The sequence below is a fragment of the Lagenorhynchus albirostris genome, chromosome 10, assembly GCF_949774975.1.
Source record: "Lagenorhynchus albirostris chromosome 10, mLagAlb1.1, whole genome shotgun sequence".
In the NCBI taxonomy this organism is placed as follows: domain Eukaryota; kingdom Metazoa; phylum Chordata; class Mammalia; order Artiodactyla; family Delphinidae; genus Lagenorhynchus; species Lagenorhynchus albirostris.
The window spans coordinates 90,676,678-90,701,800 of NC_083104.1; the positions used below are offsets into that span (position 1 = coordinate 90,676,678).

Consider the following 25,123-nt stretch of genomic DNA (forward strand, 5'->3'; position numbering starts at 1 on the left):
GGGCGGGTCCGGGGGCGGGTCCAATAGCAGGGCTGAGCCTGGCGCTTAAGGGACTCAGCCGGTGAGGCCCGCGGCAGCGCCAGAACCAGCAGCAGGCGACGGACAGCGCACAAGGTAGGCTCCGCCGGGTGCAGAGAGGGTGCGATGACCAATGGGACGTTTGCTAGGTGTGAGTGTGTGATCGGATTCCGGAACGGGGCGTCCCAGCCATCCGCGCCCTGAAATGGGCTCAGGGAGCCGAGTGGGAACGGGGAATAACGAGATCAGGTAGTGAATGATCTTTCTGAGTCCATGGTTAAAGTGACCCCAAAGCATTGTCGGGTATTGTTGATTTTAAGAAAAAAGCCGGGACAGTGAGGGGAACTGGGGTGCTGTAAATATTGTCTTGCTCCATGGTAATTGCATAGGTTGTATGCATGTATAAAAATTCACTGAGCCATACTCTTAAAATTTGTGCACTTTAGGGAAGTTATTCTTCAATTTACCAAAATTTTAAAATAAATCTAAAGCAGAAACATGCTTTTTGAAAAGGTGAGGAGGAAACCAGTCTTGGGAGTCCACCCAAGGAGAACTTGGGCGACCAAACTAGCACATCAGCTATTTCTGTGCATGGGTAAGAATGATTGTGAAACTTGCCTTTCCTGATTCTTATAATTTTGCACTTTTATCTTGCTTGTAGAAAGAAACTTTTTATTTCCCCAGAAAAGGATGTGGACAAGTTAAGTACAGGTTGAGAAGCTATGAGAACACCTAAGAAGTGATTAAGTTATATTCATGATGTTAAGTTATATTTCAAGTTTGTGTAAGAGGGGTAGAGTTGAACAATTCCAGGCTGCCCTGGCTTAGTGATAAAATTATGCTTCCCTTTTGTTTTAAGTAGAGAACTGTTTATGAAAGCTCAAGTTCAGGTTCCAAAGTTTCTGACTGAATGTGGAAACGGGAAAACTGCAACTTTCTTTTGCTTTTCTGTACCCAATACATCAGATACTTCCCTCTGACCTCTCAGAAAACCCTGAGCATCACCTCTTGACATCATCAGGGCCTTGCAAAAGCCATTTGTTAACAAAAGTTTGCTGGGAAGTGAATTTGTGTTCCCAATTCCAAGAGAGGTGCCTTCTCCTTAAATCCTAAGCACACTGAAGCCAAGTTTTGCCATAAAGGGAACTTTTCCTTGAATAACTGCTTTTCCATGAATAATGATTCATGGATGAATCATTAAATTAACTCCACCAAGAATAGCCTGCTAGTGTAATCCAAACTAAATTAGTTTCACTAATGACTCAAAGGATATGTTACAACTATTGTGTTGTATCGTCCTCACATGACAAATTTCACGTTGAAAGGACAGACATTTTCCTCATACCTTCAGGTAGATTTGCAGTTATGTTCACATGTCCTTTTTTCTCAGTTCCCTTTGTAAAAGGGGGGAAAAAAAGGAACAAAGAATGTTGCTCATCAACCAGTTATACTAAGGGTTAAAACACCACCCCCTGCAGAGGGTGATGTACCCCAGGCGATTTAGGACTTCAGGAGGGAAAATAAGGGTGAGGCATTCTGGGTTTTGTATAAATGGCCCCTAGATAGCATGCCTCAGGGAGAATTTCAATGGCCCCAGATTCTTGCATCTTCTTGTACATAGAAATCACTAAAATCATTCACTTGAGGTATCTGTTCTTTGTGATTAAAAGTAATCTTTTGGGCTTCCCTGACGGCGCAGTGGTTGAGAGTCCGCCTGCCGATGCAGGGGACACGGGTTCGTGCCGGTCCGGGAAGATCCCACATGCCGCGGAGCGGCTGGGGCCGTGAGCCATGGCCGCTGAGCCTGCGCGTCCGGAGCCTGTTGCTCCGCAACGGGAGAGGCCACAACAGTGAGAGGCCCGCGTACCGCAAAAAAAAACACAAAAAAACAAAAACAACAGCAAAACAAAAAGTAATCTTTTACCAAAATGTATGCTAGACTACATGTTTTTCCTAGTCAAAAAAAAAAAAAATCTTATACATGTGGAACATATATATTTGGAGCAGTTCCTCAGAGGTATCTGAAAGGCTCTCTCCCAGGCTATCATCCTCAGTAAGGTCCCCGAATAAAATTGAAACTCACAACTCTTATGTTGTGTGTTTTTCTTTAGGTCAACGCCTTTGTGTGCATTTTCCCATACCAAAAAAAAAAAGCTATAAGAAAATTATTTGAAAATGCAAACTTGTAGGGTAGAGACGGGATATTGAATCCGTGCATCTACTTTTGCTTCCTCCTGAAACTCCACCAAAACAACAGTAGGATTTTTAAAGACATAAAGGGAAGACAGAAGAAAAGATAAAAGCAATAAAAATTTGAAACTAGAAAGCAGATGGACAAGTGATAAAGGATTTTGCAGACTGAAGAAAGCTAAATTCTAAACCAGCAATGGGGAAAGCCAATGAGCAATCCTATTTGCATTATAGAATCCCCCAATGCTCAGGAATTAGCGGCACCAGGTACCTCAGGGAGATGGAAGGGTATGGTTGAAATTAGGAGGATTGCGTGAAATTCTGGTTCCAAAAAGGCTAAGTCCGCAGATCCCTTTCCCAATTCCCTACAACCAAGTATCTCTTCTTCACCACACCAGCAGACTTTGGGGGGTTTATTCCCTGGAGAGGGTACAGTCTTTGGACTGGGAAGATACAGTTCACAGTTGGGGGTGGGAGTACCATACTGAAAATATGGGCATTAATTGAACACAGGCAAACTGAATGCTGGGGCCCTTTCCCACTTTTATCCTTTTCTCGTGTGAGTATAGAACCATAGTCCCAAGGACTCAAACTTTCAACGGGAATTGGGAAGTCCATCTATAGAAAGTCTGATGAGTCCAAAGAGAATAAAGATAATGACATCTAAGTTTCCAAATAATATCTATTCATATTATCCTACAGAGAAGCTTACAGTCAATAAGCCCCATCCACAAACTTAAACTTATAATCAGCTTTTTGGTATTTACTCTTAAATGTGAGTAGATAATAAGAATTGCTAGGAATTTGAGGACAGTCACTAGTTTGAAAGATAGAAAACAAAACCAACAGAAAAAAATGACTCAGTAACAGACCATGCAGGTAAATAAGAGAAAATATTATATACATTCTATACATGAAGTAACAACAAAATAAAATGAAAAGAGAACATCAGAAACAAAAAGGAGCTCTTGAGAATTAAAGACTTGAGAGCAGAAAAGAAAAACTAAATAGCAAGGTAGAAAGATAAAAATAAGGTGGGCTGTCAGAAAATAGGACAAAACGATGAAGAGTTGGAAAATAGAAAAAAATATGAGAAATTTAGAGCATTGGGTCAAGAGCTTCTACAACCATAAAAAGGGGTCCGAGAAAGAGAAATAGAAAAAAAGGACCAAAATCATCATCTGAATAATTCAAGAATTTTTCCATAATTGAAGGATATGAGCTTACAGATTAAAAGAAGTCAGCCAGATGGATGAAAGCAGACCCAGGGTAAGGCATAGAATTACGAAATTGCAAAAACTAAGGGGCAAAGAAAAGCTTTGAGAGAGAGAAAAATATTGGCCACATGGAAAATATCAAGATCCATGTCTTTGAATTTAAGCAGTAACGCTACAAGCTAGATGACAAGGGAATGATTTCTTCAGAATTGTGAGAGAAAATGTTTTCTAACTAAGAATTCTTACCCAGCAAAACTATACATCGAGGATGGGGAATAAATAGTGTGGAGACATTTTCTACGTGCAAAATTGCCAAAAGCCTTTTCTCCCATGCACTCTTTCTCAGAAAGCTGCCGAAGGTTGTATTTTACCAATATAAGGGTGGTAACCAAAGAAAAGGAAAATAGCCAATAGAGGAAATAGGAGATTCATCAAAAGATAAGAAGGAAGGCTCCAGGATGGTGGTAGATAAAGATCGCAGAAGGCTAACTGTGTGCCAGGAGAAGACAGCATCCAGGTCAGAAGGCTATTCTCTGAGATGACGTTGACAGGATATCTGATAAGCGAAGAGATTGAGAGTGTATTGACAGGAGATTGGGAGAACTTAGAGTTGAATTAGTAATAAATATATTGAAATTTTATAAATGAAAAAGCCAGATAGTTATTAACTACAGAATAAAAAGTTGTACAGGAAAGGAAAAGTAATCATAGAATTCTATATGGCTTACCTGTGAATAGTATTTACCTAGTCCTAATAATGTGAACTTGAAACGTTTAATCACGAATATGCTATATCTATATGGAAAGGATAGGAAAAATGAGAAGGTGGTGTGTGTGTGTTGGGAAGTTGAAAGAGGACTAAATGCTTATTTTTCTAGATGCTTCCTAGAAATAAAAAATTAAGAAGATACAAAATAAGCATGCTATTTGAGTTATATTTTGAGTTATATTTCAAGATTCAGCTAAAAGAGTTAAAGATGTTTGCCTCATTGGAAATGGGGACTGCTGCTTTCATAGCTCTGTTGAACTCTGAATTGTGTGCATTATAACATTGATTAAAAAAATAAGAAGTAAACATTAAAGGAAATTTTAAAAATTGAAGAGTGAGATGCTAGGAAAGATTCTAAGCTTACAAAAGTTATAATGCCTGTTTTTTTTTTTGCCCTGTCTCTTTTTTTAAACTTAAATTCTTTTACTCTAAGATGTAATTCAATTTATTTAAAGATCTTTCCTAATGTGTATTATGAGATATGCCTCTACCATCAGATTCACTGAAAAGTAATTTTTTGTATAGCTTTTCCGTGAATATTGAAATATTTTTAAATAAGCCATACTGCTGGGACTTCCCTGGTGTCACAGTGGTTAAGAATCCGCCTGCCAATGCAGGGGACACGGGTTCAAGCCCTGATCTGGAAGATCCCACATGCTGCGGAGCAACTAAGCCCATGTGCCACAACTACTGAGCCTGCGCTCTAGGACCCGCGAGCCACAACTACTGAAGCCCGCGCGCCTAGAGCACGTGCTCCGCAACAAGAGAAGCCACTGCAGTGAGAAGCCCGTGCACCGCAACGAAGAGTAGCCCCCGCTCGCTGCAACTAGAGAAAGCCCGCGCACAGCAATGAAGAACAAACACAGCCATAAATAAATAAATAAATAAATAAATAAATAAAATAAAAGCCGTACTGCTGAGAATAATAGGTTTTTTCTTCATTCATCAATAGAATTGAAATGCACTTAAGTGACAACCTTGCAAACATTTTCCACTTAGGCATTGGAGACATTTGTTTCTGAGTCAAAGCTATCTACAAAACCATGGCTAATACAAGAGCAGTACTTGATGCTGAAGAGTACCCCAACACTGAGGTACAGAAAAACCGAGTGCTAACTCTGGAAGAATGGCAAGAGAAGTGGGTGAATCACAAAATTGCATTTCACCAAGAACGAGGACATCAGTAAGAAATGTTTACGTTTCTTTATATCAAATGTTGGTCTATAACAGAAATGCTCTATCAGAAACTGACTTTGGAAATAGAAATAATAATATAGATATCCATTATTTGATTTTAAGATGCACATTTTTAGATGTTCACATTGGAGCATCTCTGAAATCAGGATGCATCTGTGGCATGTCATAGGTGAATTGGTAGTGATATTTCTTCTCATGGAGTATAAGTAATGGTGTGACTTACAGTTGATGACATCTTAGATTTATGAAATATGTCTTTTTTTTTAATCCCCTATAACATTTATTTGTTGGGCATACATGTTTATACATACGCAGATGCTCAGGTTATATTAATGCTGGCATCTCTTTATGCTGAAAAGTGGTGGTGTTCTGACTTTGCTTTCCAATAGCATGTGTTCAAATGTTAAAGTATTATTTATATGGTAGAAGAAGAGAAGTTGAGAGAAATTAATCAGTGAGCTGAATGCTAAGCAATGTAATAGTAGTAGTAGTAGTGGGCTTTGAAGCAGCAGCAATAAAGATGGGTCAGTGCTGAGTAAAGTGACAGATGTTCCTTCTTCCAGGCAGCCACCCTGACTGCCCAGGGGACATCATTATTATTATTACATTTGCACACTAAGTAATAGTTGGGGTATCATCCTAGAACCATTGGATGAGTTATCTCTGTCATGTAGCTGGCCTTAGAAGACACACACACACACGTATACATTTTCAAAACATATCAAACAAGGAAAAATTAATTTTTTATGTTTAATTACTAATCAGGAAAGCCCCAGGTTTGAGTCACATTAACTGCTTGCCAGTTACCTGACTGAGCAAGTTGCTTAACCTTCCTGTTTCTTCATGTATAAACTGGAGATTTTAATGAATAATGTTACCTACTTCATAAAGTTGTTGGGAAATATTAAGTGAGGTAATACATGAAATGTACTTAGCATTGTAAAATTGTAGTCCTTTCCTCTGTGTCCTGGGCTAATTAAAACAAACAATTTTTTTTTTCTCCCCAGGCTATTAAAGAAGCATTTGGATACTTTTCTTAAAGGCGCGAAAGAACTGAGGGTATTTTTTCCTCTTTGTGGAAAAGCAGTTGAGATGAAATGGTATGAACAGATAAGCATGAACGTACTTTCTTGTCTTGATGATAAACACTTTGGGTGAATAATAGGATGTAAGTTTAAAAAATTCCATTCTCAGGAAATGCACAGGGATTCTATATTTTTAGTAGACTAATACTGATGGGTTCATAGAGGTAATACTCTCAAACAGGAAGACAGTGCAGAAACAGAGGGGAGAACTAGTCTTTCTGTATTGAGTTTCTAAGCAAAAGAATTAGTCTACAACCAAAGTGGTGGGGGAGGCAAAGGATGGGACCAGCCTTCCCTCTTAAATTTCCTTCATCTTTGTGGTGGTTTAGTTTTTGTAGGTGGTTTTGGAATGTAACTAAGTTAATTTTAGGTATTTTAAATAGAGGTGGACAGAAAAGCTCAAAATGAATTACAGCTTTTTGGCAAAACCGTGTATAGTCCACAGTTCAGCTCAATTCTCCCGCCCCTCTACGAGCACATAGGAGGTTTTGTTTTCATGAATCATTGCTAATAAAATCAGTGATAAAGAAAGTATTTCTTGTGAGTAATTCTCTCTTGTGAGAATTCATTTTAATTCACAAGCCACTGTCACTATGGGTTACCCTAAAGTCACAAACCTGGCAATCGTTTCCTATACAGAATTTGTTGTAATGATAATGTACGGAGGCTATCGTACATGCCAAGACATAAGCTTGTATAAGCTTGAACGTTGAGAACTTTGATCGTCAAGCAGGAAAGAAAAATAAAATATATGAAAATGATTAGTAAATGAAAAATATAGTAACTTAAAAATGCTCTCTGCCCTACATAAATACAGGTGGGCAAACTACAGAACATGTGTGCATTGGGAGTGGATTTCTGAGCGGGGATGGTGGCATTTTTGCAGCCAGCCCCCTGCTCCCTCAACTTGTAGCTGAGAGCATTTGTGAGTGGCTGCTGTGGCTTAAGATTCTTGGGTGGCCACGAAATTGAGAACATTATATCCTAACCAACTCACTGAAGCAGAAGAAAGAATTACTTTGCAAACTACCTGCAAGAAAAACATTAACTCTATGAGCAGATTGTCTTTTTGCTGTGTCATAAGTGATAACAATCTAGTTCTAGCAGAGGCTTTGATACAAGGTTAGAAAATGGTATTATGAAACAGCCAATTAAATGTGATTGTTGAAGATTTAGGGTCTAAAGTCCTTTGTAATAAAAATGCCAGAACTAAGCTACTGTAATTGTATAAAAGTTATTATATTAGAGGATTTTTCACTTAGGTAACAAATTTGTATATTAAGGTCTATACAGATATCAGATGTGAATAGATAAACTATGAGCTGAAGCCCAAAAGCATTAACATAAAATGTTGAAGACATTTCCTTAGGTTTTGGGTTTCTTTTAGGACAATATATTCCAGTAGAATCCAGCCTATGCCAGTCTATAGTAGGCTATGGTTCATTTTTCCATATATTGAGTAGAAGTAAAAATCCATGCAGCTGGTTTGGGTAACTTTTTTGTTTATATTTTATAACTTCAAAAAATGTATGGAGAATAAAAAAAAATATTCCATGTATGTTAACTTACAAATTTCCCAGGAAATGTGAAAGACAAGTTATTAATATGTATGTTTTAGAACTATAAACAGTTCATGTTCTGACCACATTTTTGAAAGTGTGTCCTCTTGTGTAGGGAATAGGTACCATCAGTTCTGCTATTATTCAATTGTTTTGAAAATGCTAATTGCATTCTAACTCCAATAATACATTAAGGAACAATTTGAGCATGGTTTGAATTTCACATCTGCTTATATGTAATTTTGTCTGCAAGAAACATTAGTTGAAACACCCAGCTCTACTAAACCGTGTACAAATAGACAAAATGCACCCATGCACAAACCTCAACTATCTCCCCGATACCTCAGTTCACCTCGGTGTGCTGTGAGCCACTTGCTCCCATCCACAGCCAGTGTTGGAACTTTCCACGGCTGCCAATAATCCCCCTTCCGTTACTTTACAATAACTTGAAAGCTGCAGCCCTTCCAACGCCTACAAGTCTACAAGTAAACTTCAGGTCTCTCTCAAGGTAGAGTGCCATGTTGTAGTATTTATATATTTTGTAACCATTTAACATGTAAAACTGTGCCACCATGTCTATTAGGTTCTTGTCTTTTTTCTTTTTAATGTGGCACTAAGTTTTTTCTTCTTAAGTACTATTTAATCCATTTTATTTCTAAAGACTGTTTAATTACATATTACTGAGAAAATCCTGATTCACAGAGATGAGTTATGGCAAATGTGCAGCAGCTTTTTCTTAAAAAAAAAAAAAAAAAAACCTTTTTAAAAATTAAGTTATAATTGACATACAACATTATGTTAGTTTTAGGTGTACGGTATGATTTGATATTTGTATATACATATATTGTGAAATGATCACCCTAATAAATCTAGTTAATCAATACATAGTTACAGAACTACATAGTGTTGTGTGTGATAAGAACTTTTAAAATCTACTCTCTTAGCAACTTTCAAATATGCAATACAATGCTACTAACTATAGTTACCGTGTTGTACATTACATCCCCATGACCTATTTATTTTATAACTGAAAATTTGTACCTTTTGACTTCCTTCACCCATTTCACCCATTGCTCACCCCCAGCCTCTGGCAACTGCCAATCTGGTCTCTGTATCTATGAGCCTGTTTCTGGTTTTTGTTTTCTTTTGATTCCACATATAAGTGAGATTAGAAGCTGTTTGTCTGTGTCTGACTCATTTCACTTAGCATAATGCCCTCAGAGTCCATCCATGTTGTCATAAATGGCAAGATTTCAATTGTTTATGGCTGAATATACTCCATTAGGACAAAGCTGTTTAATGTGTACTCCAACCCCCATTTTCCCCATAAGCCTCATGATTTTTACTGCATGATTTTGCATGGTGTGTGATTTTTAAAAATGCATATGTTGGGCTTCCCTGATGGAGCAGTGGTTGAGAGTCCACCTGCCGATGCAGGAGACATGGGTTCGTGCCCCGGTCTGGGAAGATCCCACATGCCGCAGAGCGGCTGGGCCCGTGAGCCATGGCTGCTGAGCCCGCGCGTCTGGAGCCTGTGCTCCGCAATGGGAGATGCCACGGCAGTGAGAGGCCCGCGTACCGCAAAAAAAAAAAAAAAGCATATGTTGCATAACTGACTTATGTGTTTATTTAATGTAACATAAAATCAATACTGTACCTGGGTATTTGTGCCACTAGTGCTGTTTTCTTTGAAGTCTAAGATCCCAAGACTGAATTCTGTAATTATAAACCTTACCAGAAAAATACTGGTAAGCTTTTGCACATGGTAATCAAATAAATTTTTGGATAGGGTTTAGTGTAAGTGGAAATTATAAGATTATTATAGAAATGGATGATAATGTTCTAGAGCCGAGTGCTCCAGTACGGTATCTACCAGCCCCATGTGGCTGTTTAAACTAAGTCACACGAGCCACGTCTCAGGGCTCAATAGCCTATGTGGTTAGTGGCTGCTGGATTGGACAACACAGGTATAGATTTTTCCATCATCACTGAAAGTTTTAATGGACAGAGCTGATTTAGAGAACTTGAAAAGCATATCTAATTCATAGGATGCTTTTAAATCAGAAACTCTTCCAGTCAAATCCATTTGTAGTAAATCAACATGTTAAGGTATAATTTTCCAAACTGTTAAATTTTTCCTAAGGTCATATAAATCTTTTTTTCAGAATTCCACATAGCATAAGGTTTGAGAACATATAGATCCACTTTCTGTGTATCTACATGTTCTGTGAAACGTTGTGAGTCTGAATTCAAATAAATCCCTTAAAATTAAGGAAAATGTATGCTTATTGGTACATATCCTTTTACTTAGTACTGTATTTGAAATAAAAATTTAAGTGTAATTATATGATTTTATGCAGGTTTGCAGACCGAGGACACAGTGTAGTTGGTGTGGAAATCAGTGAACTTGGGATACGGGAATTTTTTACGGAGCAGAATCTTTCTTACTCAGAAGAACAAATTATGGAAATTCCTGGAGCCAAAGTATTCAAGGTGTGTTTTGATTTTGGTAAATAGTTATTTCCATACCCCCAGAAGAAGGTTTTTCTCAGCATGAGTAAGTGAGGATACTATACAAGTGTCAGATGACCCCACTTTATCACCAGATTCACCTGGATATTATACAGTGTAAGGAGCATAAAAAGATAGACAGTAGCTAGGTATGAACAAATATATATAAAAGCCAAGGTCAAAGCTTATTTGTCGTGATTTTGGTTTGGGTTTGTTTGATTTTTAATTTATAAACAGGTGTTTCTGAGAACCTGTCTTGTGCCACACCCTGCATAAGACACTGAAGAGATGAAAACACAGTCCCTGCCCTAAAGAATCGCTTAGCTTAGGACAGAAGAGAAACAGAGGAGGCTGTTTGTCATACATGGAGCGAAGTGTAATGACACGGGGTATTAAGGGAACAGAGAGGAATGTTTCCTAACCCAGCCTGGGGGAGCTTCCTGAAGTGTGGTGACAGATAGGGCTAGGACAGGCAGAGAGTCAGGTCATCCAGTCCAGATGTCCTGTAAAGCTGGTACCTGAACGTGACACAGCCAGCTTTTCTTTTGTGACCGACCACCCTTGTGGCCTCAAGGGAAGGGCAGTAGCCTCCTGGCAAAGAGACCAGATAGGAGGTTGTGAGCAGTGGTCCAGGAAAGAGATCCTGAAGGGCTGCACCAGGAGAGCGACGGGGCACTTAGAGGAACAGATAGATTAAAATGATGTTTAGGGTGTCAAACTGGGAGGATTTAGTGATTAATTGAGTGGGAATCCAGGGGGTGGTGAGTTCACATTTCCAGCTCAGATGACTGGTTGGATAGCAGAGAATAAAGGAGAAGCAAGTTGAAGAGCAGAGAAAATGAGTTTTGTTCTGGAGGAGAGTTTAAAAGACCTGTGGCGTGATGAAGGGATAACTGGCAAACGTCTCTGAAGCATGCGCCAAGCATTTGGGCTGGAAATGATAGATTTGGGAGTTGTCCTCCTCCTGTGACCAGAATGATCCAGTGGAACTGCTTCGCTAGCTTGGGGTAATAATGTGGAAATAAACAGAGACCACCCAAATGAGAACAAGCAGAGGCTGTCAATTCAGAGGGAGTTGCCAATTGAATTTGTCAGAGGCTCAAAGCCTGGCAGGGGGGTAGGAGAGCTTTCTAGAGAAAAATGCGAAGGCTTCTGGCGCTGTTGGCTAACTAGAAGCGGCATCCCTTGTGATTGGTTTGGGAAGCGTATTTGATTTTGAGCTAGAAGAGAGGCATAGGGGTGGAGGGGAGGCGTAAAAATCAGGGAGGCTGGCAGTCATTGACCACGTCCTGCAAGGCTGTGGTTAGGCTTCCCTGGCTAGTTGGTGCAGAGGTTATGGGTCCGAGCTCTTACCAGATGTGGTCTGGCCACCATCCGTCTGTACATTCGGTCTCTCGCAAAGCACTCTCTTTTCTAAATATTGAAATTAATTGCTCAGGTCACTAGGAAACTTGATAGGACTTTATTTTACAGCTTCCTCCCACTCCATTCTGAGATCATCTAAGAATTGCTGTTTGCTCAGTCCGGAGAGGCTAGTCCTCTTCCAGACTCCTTGGAGGAAGTGGTTCTCAGCCCTGGTGGCACATTTGAAATTATCTGTGGATCTTTTAAAATTCCTAGTGCCAAGGCCTTGCCTCCAGCTAATTCAGTCAGAACCTCTAGAGATGGGGCCTGGCATCAGGTCTATTTAAAGCTCCTGGGGGATTCCAGTCTGCAGCCAAGGTTAAAATTCACGGGCTGTTTCCCTGCCTCCAGACCCCTTCCTCTCAGGGCTGACCCCCACTGTGCTTCCAGACTGGTCTTCAAAGACCCGCCCACCTCTGTTGCACCTTATTTCAGAATAAAATCCAACATTTTCACATCCTGAAGTACATCTCCTACCCTGCTCCTCCCCCCACCTCCCAGACTTCTCACCTCCCACACCCGTGATGTCAGCAGATGCATCCAGCCAGTTCTTCCGCCACCTTTTGTTCCGCCTTTCCTGGTGCTCGGGCAGTGAGTTCCCTGCTCTGTCTGCTCTGTTCCCACAGTCCTGGGCACACAACCAGAACAGTACAGCCCATTCTGTACCGTGATGGTTCTTTGTTCCCGTACCTCTCTGCTCCACCAGGCTGTCCTCACTGGGGTCAGAGACTGTCAAATTCACTGCAGTATCTAGAACTTGGGCTAGTCCTGTCTACAAGGTGCTCAGGAAATAAATGCTCATCAGTCAGTGAATGAAAGAGAGGACACTGGGGAGTCAATACAACTGCACTTTTCAGGAGTAACTTTTTTTTTTTTTTTTTTTTGCGGTACGCGGGCCCCTCACTGTTGTGGCCTCTCCCGTTGCGGAGCACAGGCTCCGGACGCGCAGTCTCAGCGGCCATGGCTCACGGGCCCAGCCGCTCTGCGGCATGTAGGATCTTCCCAGACTGGGGCACGAACCCGTGTCCCCTTCGTCGGCAGGCAGACTCTCAACCACTGCGCCACCTGGGAAGCCCTTCATGAGTAACTTTTAAAATGTCTGTCCTTTCTCTCTCAGTCTGCCTGGTAATTGATTGATGTGTATACTTGTCATTAGGGGGTCAAAATATTAGGATTTTGCTAAAGTAAACATTGCTAAAATATAACAAGCCCCAAAATGAGTAACAGTTAACTGATCTTCAGGATTAACCAATCTGATTTTCCTTTTTGAGTTGATCCAAAAGAACCCTATATAGGTTTTTAATTTTAAAAAGTCCCATTAAAAATTATTTTCAGTAAAATTGTATTTTATTTTCAGTTAAAAAAATATTTGCATAGGTTGCAAGGTGCAGGAAGTGAGGGGGGAAAGATAGAGAGGAATTCACCAAAATGATTAAAATCACTGTGTTCAGAGGGTGGCATGCAGGTTTTTTCTTTATTCTATAAATTCTCTGTAGCATGGTCCATATTTATTTCAAAATTAAAAAAATAAAAATTTATATTTTTTATAGATTAGTGTTTTTTAAAAATACGTTATTTATTTATTTGGCTGCGTTGGGTCTTAGTTGCGGCATGCAGGATCTTTAGTTGCAGCACATGAACTCTTAGTTGCGGCATGTGGGATCTAGTTCCCTGACCAGGGATTGAACCCGGGCCCCCTGCTCTGGGAGCACGGAGTCTTAGCCACTGGACCACCATGGAAGTCCCCCAAAAATAAAAATTTAAAGTAAGATGTCTAAAAAAATTGTTTGCCGTGAAATTATGTTGTTTATGTTTAATTACACATTCTTTCTCTACCACCCGTGTGCTGCTTTGCCCCTCTTTTTTTTCCCTTGACCATTCAAGTACCTCCTAATTAAGTAGAATTTTTTTTTCTTGACTTTTTCATTGCAGAGTTCTTCAGGGAACATCTCATTGTACTGTTGCAGTCTTTTTGATCTTCCCAGGTAGGACTGATGTCTACCTCTGTACTTTTAAAAACTCGAGTGTTTGCTAGGCAATGCTGGGGTGGGCTGAGGGTCTTTTTATCACTCCCATTCCCTTGCAGTAGCACCCATGAAGCACTGATTTGAGTCTCTGTTCTGCAGTTATTTTTAACTGCAGCCTGTATGTCTGCACACTTGATATCTTTGCCCTTGGGTAGCTGCTAGGCTCTGGAAAAATTATTAGGACCCTAGGAAGGTAGGGAAAAGGAGGGGAGAGCAAGAAAGTGTCTTCCACTTCACACCTGTGTCTGTAACAGAAATGCATTTCAGGGTGTGGACGGAGGTGAGAGCTCATCTCCTAAAAGTCCCTGATACCTGTTCCAGGGGCTGGGAGGAGAGTTGTCTCAAACTGTCCCTTGTTCCTCCTTTGTGCCCCCAAGTCCAAGCTGCTGCCACCAGCTCCTAGATCTAGGAGGAGATGAACAGCTACACACACACACACACACACACGCACGCACGCACGCACGCACGCACGCACGCACACACACACACACACACACACACCCCTACACCAGCATATCCCTAGAGACTCTGAGGAAAAGCAGATGTGAGATCCCAGTTCCTTAACAGCTGGTGAGGTTCTGACATGGGGAACACTGTGTTGTTAAAGATTTTATTTTTCTTACATAAATTTTTTTATCTTTTTCTTTCTGGTAGAGCAAATATTGGCAAATTTGACAGAATTTGGGATAGAGGAGCATTAGTCGCTCTTAATCCAGGTGATCGCAAACGGTTAGTGATTTGGCTCCTTTAATTATGTTGTTTTTTCCCCCTTTTTAGCCTCCTTAATTTGCTATATTGTACTTTTTCTGGTTTCCAGAAGATTACTAGACTTCTGCTAGTTTGAAATAGCTTATTGTATTTGGAATTAGAAGACCTATATCCAATAGCATCTTGGTCTAAAAAGTATAGGATTTGGCCACGGGAACATGGGTGCAAGGCTTGTGGCTCTGTCACTTCTAAGCTGTATTGCCCTGGTCAAAGAATTCAACTTCTCTACACTTTAGTTTACTCCTCTGCAAAACTGTAATTTTCCTACTAATACCACCCTCACCACCTCCACTGAGAGTACCAGGTAATACTTGTTCACTCCTTGCCATGTGCCAGGCTTTCTTAAAATACCTTATGTGAAACAACACAATTTATCCACCAAGCAACCCTGTGAGGTATTACGCTATCATTATTCCCATTTTACAGATGAGGAAACTAAGGTCAAAGAGGTTAAGTTACTTGTCCAAAGTGCGGCAGCAAGTACGTGACAGAATTGAGATTAAAACCCAAGGACTTTGGCTTTAAAGTCACGCCCATGACTAGGCCCCTTCACACGGTTGTTGTGGGAATGGAAAGAAATAACACGTGTAACAAGTGCCGTGTTGACCCCAAATGACTGCTTAAATATTAGCTGCTATTGTATTAGAGCTTTTGGTCTAGATATTTTGGGTGACCATTCTTTTGTACCTGGTCTTATTAGAAAATAAAATTAAAATATGCGAAAGTATACTGAGTAAAATGTGACCCCTCCTGTGTACTTTCCAACCCAAATATCATTCACAGCCTTACTTGGGTGTAACACATAAATACTGAATTACTTCGTTGTATGGAGGCAGACTCAACGTATCAGCAAAATGAAATTTCTCTTTTTAAAAATGAATTGTTTGGGACTTCCCTGGCAGTCCAGTGGTTAAGACTCCGAGCTTCCATGGCAGGGGGCGCAGGGGGTTCAATACCTGGTTGGGGAACTAGGATCCCGCATGCTGCACGCGGGCCAAAAAAAAAAAGAATTGTTTGGTGAGTAAGGCTTGTTGCCAAACCTAATCTTATTTTAATTAGACATTGCCACATCCTCTTTTTTTTTTTTAAAGATTTAATTTTATTTATTTTTGGCTGCACTGGGTCTTCGTTGCTGCACAAGGGCTTTCTCTAGTTGTGGCGAGCGGGGGCTACTCTTTGTGGTGGTGCGCGGGCTTCTCCTTGCGGTGGCTTCTCTTGTTATGGTGCATGGGCTCTAGAGCTCAGGCTCAGTAGTTGTGGTGCACGGGCTTAGTTGCTCCGTGGCATGTGGGATCTTCCCGGACCAGGGCTCGAACCCACGTCCCCTGCATTGGCAGGCGGATTCTTAACCATTGCATCACCAGGGAAGTTCCACATCCTCTTAATATATATTTTCCTCTGGTGATAATTCACACCCCTTTTTCCCTTTTCTTTCTGACACCTTCCTCCTTTCTCTCTTCTCTGGGACCCTCACCTTCCTCACATGCCTAGAAGTCATCATTCCCGGAGGGACCATCCTCAGCACGGCTGTGCTGTCCTCTCTCCTGTACTTGCTCCTTCAAAGATTGCTTCAGTTCTCCTATTACTTTCGTTCTGGTATTCAACAAATACACATTAAGTTCCTACTATGTCTAAATACACATGATGTTGGGGAAATAACTGAACAAGTCGCGCATGGTATTGGCCCTTGTTGTTTCTGTATTTCCAGCTCTGTTCTTTCTCCTAAACACCCACATCCCATATCCAGTGTCTGCTCGGCATTTCCCTGTGACATCAGTGTCCGTCATCAACTCAAAAGTACCACCTGTGACTTCTGCGTCTCCATAAAACACCACATTTATACACTAAACTCAGTTCTGCTGAGTCTCTAAGATCGTAGGTGTTCCCCGCTTCCTAAGGTGGTCTACCCTCTTCCTCGAGGTTAGTCTCTCTGCAGGCTTTGGTTGTGTCCCTCAGATCCCCAAGGCAGTGGGGAGCAAACCCGAAATCACAAAGCTCACTCTACAGACCGTGCACCTTGTGTTCAGTTATTTCTCCACCATCTGGCTTAATTTTTATAGATAATGATGTCATCTGGCATAATAATAAATATAAATATATGTATATAAAATTTTAGCACATAGTAGGAGCTTAATAAATATTTGTTGAGTAAATGAGTGAAAACAAACCTGACTCAAAGCAAGGAAAATATACTGTTTCCCACCAGCCACCATTGCCTCCTCTCCTAGAAATAAAGGCCATCTAAGTGGCCTCTGAACTGTTTAGTTCATGGTAAGAAAGAGTCATGAGGCCCCTCCAGAGCTCTTGGAGAATCTAGTTCTAGTTTGGTCACAGTCTCTGTCTTCCTGGTCCCCCTATTCTCTTTCCTCCCCTTCCAGGCGTGTGTGTGTGTGTCTTGTCACAGCCCCAAGAATGCCTTGGCCTTTGTTTCCGGAATAACTGCTTATTTTGAGCCATTAGGAAGATAAATGACTTTATCTTAGCATTTACAGTACTTAGTGCTTTTTCCCAGTCCTGCTGAGATTACACATGGGCGAGAACGGATGTGGTTTCTGCTGTGACTCTCAGGTTTCTTGCCTACCGTCAATCATACCTCTCATTTTTCTGAATTTTTGAGGCTGGTTGACAGAGAAAGTCCGCATTCCAAGAGGAAGGATGCCTGTGAGTCCTCTGAAACCCTGCCAAACCTGTCTGACTGATCACTTCATGGGGACAGCAAGTCCCTCCTTTCTTAAGAAGAAGAATCTAAAGTTAAAAAGTAAAGGTTTCTGCTCAGAAGTTTGCTTAGGTCTGATTCTTTCACTTGCAAGGAAGAGTGACCAGCTCAAGCCAGCTCAAGTTTTAAGGGAGTTTATGTTGAGGATGCTAACGGAATAAGCTACTGACCCGAGCATTTACCAGTACCAGGCAGTGTTCTAAGCACTTTATGTGTGTGCACTCATTGAATTCTCACAACCACCTGTGAGTTGGTTACTAGTTTTATCCCCATTTTACAGATGAGAAAACTGAGGCACAGAGGGGTTAAGACTTTGTCAAGCTTACATAGCCCGTAAGTGGAGTGGCTGGACTTTGAGCTCGGGGACCTTGCAGAGTCTGTACTCCTAACCCCCATGCAGGACAGCCTCCCTGATTTCTCCCAGGGCTCTGGACAGGGATGGCAGCACAGCCGGGCCCCGTGGAAAGAGCCAAGGCTCCTCACTCAGAGCTGTGCAGCTCGTCCACCTCTGTCTGTCTGTCTGTTTCTCATGGCCTCTTACCTCCCTGTGCATGCCTCCTCTGCCCTCCTCCCTCAGCACTCAGCTTCCTCTGCTCCAGCCTCCACCCAGCACAGAAACTCCAGCGTTTGGTCCAATGACCACAGCGAACTAGCAGCTCCTCTTTGGATCTCTTAACTCAGTTTCCCAGTGGAGTCATCTGATTGGTCCAACTTGTCATTCTGTACCAGACCCAGGTCTGGCTCCTGGTCTGTCTGCTGATGGGCCCTGTTAGGGCAGGTCCCCACTCTGAACCCATCAGACACGGCTGGGAAGTGGCATCACCTGCTCCTCAGGACACCTACTCCAAGGGATAGTTGCCGTAGCACTCAGGGTTTATGCCACCCGTGCAGAACTGTAATGTCATAGTACCTTGAATTTTGGCTTGTTTATTAGTCTTATCTCTCTCCAACTAAAGAGAGGAAAGGGACTGTGTTTTGTACCTCTTACCCATGCCCCCGCTGATGACCCCGTCATCCAGGATATTTGTTAAGCTGCAGCATCCCAGGCCCCACAGCAAACCTACTGACTCAGTTTTGGGATGAATGAAGCTCGAGCATCTCTTCTTCCAGCAGGTGCCCAGGTAATCTTGATACCAGCCTGGTCTAGGAACCACTGCCCCAAAGCTGGCAGTGCTTCGGGAAATATACGTTCAAAGCTGATGGGCCTCCGGGGACCACATCACGTTGGAAGGAGCCTCTGTTCTGCTTAATTTGACATCTTCTGGTCTGATGGGCTCCAGAGCCAGGCCTCCTTTGGATTCCCATCCTTCGCTATTTCCCAGCTTAGGCAGGTAACGTCATTTGCTGAGCCCATTTATAGCTTTTTAGAATGAGAATCTACTTCATGTGATTTTTTAGGAGAGTTAAACTCAGTAATAGAGATGAAAGGAAAAGCTGGCTTCCCTCCCTGCCTCTCGTTCTTTGTAAAGAAATGTAACACATGCCTTTCAATGTTCTTTTCAGCTATGCAGATATAATGTTGTCCCTAACAAGAACTGGGTTTCAGTACCTCTTGTCTGTTTTTTCTTACGATCCAACTAAACATGCAGGTAAAGTTTCTTGTTCTTTTTTCCAGTTGCCTTGTTTCGTGATTTAACTCTATGACTTGGATAGCATTATTTTCTCCTGTGAGGCATACTGCTGATACACACGCAGTCTGTGTCATCCATGGTGGTGGGGATGGGATGTATTGGGCTGACGCCTACAAATACATCCTCATAGGAGGATGGGGTGAGACGTGGACGTGGGGAGGTAGGGGTGTGCAGGAAAATCTCTAAACTATTGCTGTTTTTAATTTCTGGAACTTTATAATTTATTGCATTTAAAATATAACTGTATTTGTTTTGAACGTGTAGAAGGGATGTTTTCTTCTGGATTCATTTAAATGTGTTTGAACATTAAAGCCTGACCTTTTTTCTTTTAACATCTTTATTGGAGTATAATTGCTTTACAATGGCGTGTTAGTTTCTGCTTTATAACAAAGTGAATCAGCTATACCTATACATATATCCCCATATCTCCTCCCTCTTGCGTCTCCCTCCCACCCTCCCTATCTCACCCCTCTAGGTGGTCACAGAGCACTGACCTGATCTCCCTGTGCTATGCGGCTGCTTCCCACTAGCTAGCTATTTTACGTTTGGTACTGTATATGTGTCCATGCCACTCTCTCACCTTGTCCCAGCTTACCCTTCCCCGTCGCTGTGTCCTCAAGTCCATTCTCTATGTCTGCGTCTTTATTCCTGTCCTGCCCCTAGGTTCTTCAGAACCATTTTTTTTTAGATTCCATATATATGTGTTAGCACACGGTATTTGTTTTTCTCTTTCTGACTTACTTCACTCTGTATGACAGTCTCTAGGTCCATCCATCTCACTACAAATAACTCAATTTCGTTCCTTTTTATGGCTGAGTAATATTCCATTGTATATATGTGCCACATCTTCTTTATCCATTCATCTGTCGATGGACACTTAGGTTGCTTCCATGTCCTGGTATTGTAAATAGAGCTGCAGTGGACATTGTGGTACATGACTCTTTTTGAATTATGGTTTTCTCAGGGTATATGCCCAGTAGTAGGATTGCTGGGTCGTATGGTAGTTCTATTTTTAGTTTTATTAGGAACCTCCATACTGTTCTCCATAGTGGCTGTATCAATTTACATTCCCACCAACAGTGCAAGAAGGTTCCCTTTTCTCCACACCCTCTCCAGCATTTATTGTTTGTAGATTTTTTGATGATGGCCATTCATTCTGACTGGTGTGAGATGATATCTCATTGTGGTTTTTTTTTTTTTGCTGTACATGGGCCTCACTATTGTGGCCTGTCCTGTTGCGGAGCACAGGCTCCAGACGCGCAGGCTCAGCGGCCATGGCTCACGGGCACAGCCACTCCGCGGCATGTGGGATCTTCCCAGACTGGGGCACAAACCCGTGTCCCTTACATCGGCAGGCAGACTCTCAACCACTGCGCCACCAGGGAAGCCCCTCATTGTGGTTTTGATTTGCATTTCTCTAATGATTAATGATGTGGAGCATTATTTCATGTGTTCGTTGGCAATCTGTATGTCTTCTTTGGAGAAATGTCTACTTAGGTCTTCTGCCCACTGTTGGATTGGGTTGTTTGTTTTTTTGATATTGAGCTGCCTGAGCTGCTTGTAAATTTTGGAGATTAATCCTTTGTCAGTTGCTTCATTTGCAAATATTTTCTCCCATTCTGAGGGTTGTCTTTTCATCTTGTTTATGGTTTCCTTTCCTGTGCAAAAGCTTTTAAGTTTCATTAGGTCCCATTTGTTGATTTTTGTTTTTATTTCCATTTCTCTAGGAGGTGGGTCAAAAAGGATCTTGCTGTGATTTATGTCATAGAGTGTTCTGCCTAGTGTTTTCCTCTAAGAGTTTTATAGTGTTTGGCCTTACATTTAGGTGTTTGGCCTTACATTTAGGTCTTTAATCCATTTTGAGTTTATTCTTGTGTATGGTGTTAGGGAGTGTTCTAATTTCATTCTTTTACATGTAGCTGTCCAGTTTTCCCCGCACCACTTATTGAAGAGGCTGTCTTTTCTCCATTGTATATTCTTGCGTCCTTTATCAAAATTAATGTGACCATATGGGCCTGGGTTTATCTCTGGGCTTTCTATCCTGCTCCATTGATCTATATTTCTGTTTTTGTGCCAGTACCATATTGTCTTGATTACTGTAGCTTTGTAGTATAGTCTGAAGTCAGGGAGCCTGATTCCTCCAGCTCCGTTTTTCTTCCTCAAGATTGTTTTGGCTATTCGGGGTCTTTTGTGTTTCCATACAAATTGTGAAATTGTTTGTTCTAGTTCTGTGAAAAATGCCAGCGGTAGTTTGATAGGGATTGCATTGAATCTGTAGATTGCTTTGGGTAGTAGAGTCATTTTCACAATGTTGATTCTTCTGATCAAAGAACATGGTATATCTCTCCATCTATTTGTATCATCTTTAATTTCTTTCATCAGTGTCTTATAGTTTTCTGCATACAGGTCTTTTGTCTCCTTACGTAGGTTTATTCCTAGGTATTTTATTCTTTTTGTTGCAAAGCCTGATCTTTAAGTCATGGCTTTTCAGGAAGAAGTGAAAACGAAGTACATACACTTTTAATTTGTAAAAATACCCTATTTGATTTTTAATTGAGCCTTTTTAAAAAAGTGCTTTGTGTTAGTATTATTTTTTTCTGTTTGAGTAAGTCAGATCTTAAAAACTCATTAAAAGATGAGACCTAGTGTCCATAATTAAGTCTGGGACAATCAGATGGAAATAGAAAATAAGTAACAGGATGTCAGCTCTGTGAATGTGATGTAAGTTCCCTTCCTGAACAGTAGGCCTAAGGAAGGGCCTGTAGGAAGAAGATAGAACAGGCCTTGTCTGGGGTGGAGGCTAAGAATTCCCTTCTAGGAAGGGGCAGAAGCTATTTCTTCTAAAGTAAATGACCCACAGAAAAGTGGGCAGAGTTTGTAGATTGAGGGTAAGTGCAGGAGTGGTAGAAAATCTCTACCCTGGAAGCAGGAAGCCCCAAGGAAATTTGTTCATGAACTCCACTCTGATTTTCCTGTTCCCAAGTTCCAGCTGACTCAGCCATCTCATGTAAGCTGGAGATGGGCAGCTAACATTACCAGTCCCCTCAGTAAGCCAGTCTTTGGTATCAGATGTGCAAAAGAAGCAGCAGAAGAACCTGTCACATCCTCACCTATTTGGATAATTGAGTTATGTATGGAATGTGTATACCAAGGTCATTGGAAATAAGCTGAGAAGTGGGCCCTGAGAATTTATTTTTCTTTACAATTAGATCTATTAGAATTTATTCTTCACCATGTTTCTCTTTTACTTAGGTCCACCATTTTACGTTCCAGATGCTGAAATTAGAACATTGTTTGGTAAGTTACAGACATGTGCTGTAACTTTTGAAATAAAGTCAACAGTTAACTGTTTTGAGCTATTAGCAAACTATTAATATCTAGAAGTATATAAAATTTAAAAGTCAGAAGCCAGTTAATTGGAGACTATTATATCCAAAAAAGGAACCCATCTCTGTAATAGGACTTTTTAGCTAAATGGTATGCTTATGTTAAAGACATCTGAATTCTTCTACAGAGATGGTATGTTTATTTTAGCTCTTAGGAGTTATAAGTGATAATAACAATTCAGAGTGCAGAAAATTTACCCTTAATATTTATTTCCCCATGTTCTTTAAAAAGAAAGAAAAGATCTTCAGTACACACTCTTTTAAAAACCATCTGATATGTTTTTAGAACTGGTTGCATTCTTCATAAAGTTTTAACTTGTCACACTTTCTTTTTGTTTCAGGTTCAGTGTGCAATATTCATTGTCTGGAGAAGGTTGATGCTTTTGAAGAAGGACATAAAAGTTGGGGAATTGACTACATTATTGAAAAGTTATATCTATTTATAGAAAAGTAAATGAGACGTAAATAGAAGCAAGTAATATCAACATGTTTTTGAGCAATTGAAAATTGTGCTAAGGCATGAAAATATAATAGGTGACTTTTGGAAAAAAATTCTTCACAAATCACATCACAGATCTTTGCTCAAAAATGCTTATAACTTTTTAGGAAAAAAAACATGTACTTTGGAAAAGAGACTGATTGGGGGGGCGAAAGATTATACCTGTGTGTCTTACTTACAGATTGCAAGAATTTTTTACAATCAGCATGTATTACTTGTATAATTAAAGAATAAAAGAAAAATATAATGCATATAACTTAAATATAATAGACAGAAACATTGGCATTCTTTACGAAATTTAGAACCATTGAGTAAATGTAACACTTTAATGGGGTCCAAGGTAAAAGATAATGGTCTAAGACATTACATAAACATTAATTTTTACTGTAAACCCTCATATTGTACTCAATCCTAGCACTCCTTTTCACATTTTTTCTCCTTATATAATTTTATATATGGCAGAATGAAGAAATAAACTTTTAAATTAATGAAATTAACCAATCTATATGGAAAAAATATTTTTCCCAAACTGTAAAAAGTATCTTTAAAAGTTGTTTTCTGTGTTTGGCAGTTTTTTGTTTCTTGTAATTTAATCTTGTTTAAATGATAGTCTTACGAAGTGCAGTGTACTTAGGGCTGGATTCATGTCTGTTCATTATGAAAGTTTAGATTCAAAACTTTTCAGTTTTTCATTAAAAATCACATTTTGATAAATCAGACATTCCTTTCTTACTGCACTACCTAATATTTAAATGATTTAGATTGTTTAGCTCATGTTAATGGGATGGTGTGTATTATAAAAATTATTTCATTGTGTGTTTATGAAAATTTCAGAAACTTTGAAATCTCCAGCGTCTCACTTTCAACCATACATCTCCAGCTCATTTTTCTGTGTGTGCTCAAAACCTTCGAGCCTGCACCACTTTCCCCTCCCCACCAAATCCCTCACCCCTGAAGCCAAGCACGTGGGGCATGAGTTGTGAAATTAGATAGGTGGTCAGAGTGGGTGCTGGAAGACCAGGTGCCCTTGGGGGAGAGCAAAGCTGGAGACCAGAACCCAGGTTGGGTCCAAGGAACCACACAGGTGATAGAGATCTGCCTGTTAAGGAGGTGCCCGGAGGCTGCCTGAAACTCAAAGCCCACCAACCCAGGAGGGATTCAGATTCGTAATGGTAGCAAGCTTTTGCTCCTGTAAGCTCACAAGCCCATGCTAAAGCGCCTACAGTCTGCTCCTTCTCTGTTCAAAGGTTGCACCTCTCCTCCCGGACTGAGATGCTTCTATGTGGCTTGCTCTCTTCCTTTCTCTCGTCATTGTCAGGTACAATCTGAGATGTAACTGTGTTACATCTTTCTCTCATTATTGTCAGGTACAATCTGAGATGTAACTGTGTCATTGGACTCGTTCTGGGATTCCTTCTCAACTGCATGTATGTGGCATGTCTTCCCACACTCGCAAAACCAGCAGTCCATGTGCCTAAGCACTAACTCCCTCCCCCAGACTCCTCAGCCTGTCGCCTTCCGCCCCATCCTCTCTGCTGTAACCACCCTGAGCTGGGTCTCCATTTCCCCCGCTCTGCCGCGTGGTCCTTTGCACAGGAGTCAGCCACTGACCACAAGATGTATTCTTCAAATCCTTTGCCTCCACAGGCCTCAGGGCTTGTTCTAGGTGGAAGGAGGAAGAGATGGTCATGCTATTCCAGGACCCTCTAAGTAAGAAGTATTGGAGGGAAGCACAGAGGAAATCCATGGAGACTTTGCCATGGAGGAGGGATGATTCTTCATAGGAAACTCAGAATGTTAGAGTTAAGACTTAGGGCATCGCTTCTTTTTTTTTTTGAATTTATTTTTGGCTGCGACGGGTCTTAGTTATGGCACGCGGGATCTTCGTTGTGGTGCGTGGGCTTCTCTCTGGTTGTGGCGTGTGGGTTTTCTCTTCTCTAGTTGTGGCGTGCAGGCTCCAGGGCACGTGGGCTCTCCAGCTGAGGCACACGAGCTCAGTAGTTGTGGCACGTGGGCTTAGTTGCCCTGCGGCATGTGGGATCTTAGTTACCTGACCAGGGATCAAACCCACGTCCCCTGCATCGGAAGGCAGATTCTTTACCACTGGGCCACCAGTGAAGTCCCCAGGGCATTTCTCTTATTAATC

General features: G+C 41.0%; 1 protein-coding gene across 5 annotated transcripts; it reads left to right on the forward strand.

Moving 5' to 3' along the window:
• The first annotated feature begins 48 nt into the window (after positions 1-48).
• TPMT (thiopurine S-methyltransferase) lies at positions 49-23,691 on the forward strand. 5 transcript variants are annotated; one of them, XM_060163611.1, is made up of 9 exons: positions 49-114; positions 5,194-5,377; positions 6,399-6,491; positions 10,396-10,528; positions 13,883-13,935; positions 14,632-14,706; positions 18,965-19,050; positions 22,345-22,389; positions 22,820-23,691. In XM_060163611.1, exons 2-9 carry the CDS (start codon positions 5,238-5,240, stop codon positions 22,930-22,932), a joined length of 738 nt encoding a protein of 245 aa, XP_060019594.1. In that variant the 5' UTR covers positions 49-114; positions 5,194-5,237; the 3' UTR covers positions 22,933-23,691. The 5 variants fall into 5 exon arrangements, with proteins under 5 accessions (XP_060019594.1, XP_060019596.1, XP_060019598.1 ...); XM_060163612.1 differs by lacking the exon at positions 49-114 and adding an exon at positions 175-267; XM_060163613.1 differs by lacking the exon at positions 22,345-22,389.
• The last annotated feature ends 1,432 nt before the right edge of the window (positions 23,692-25,123 follow it).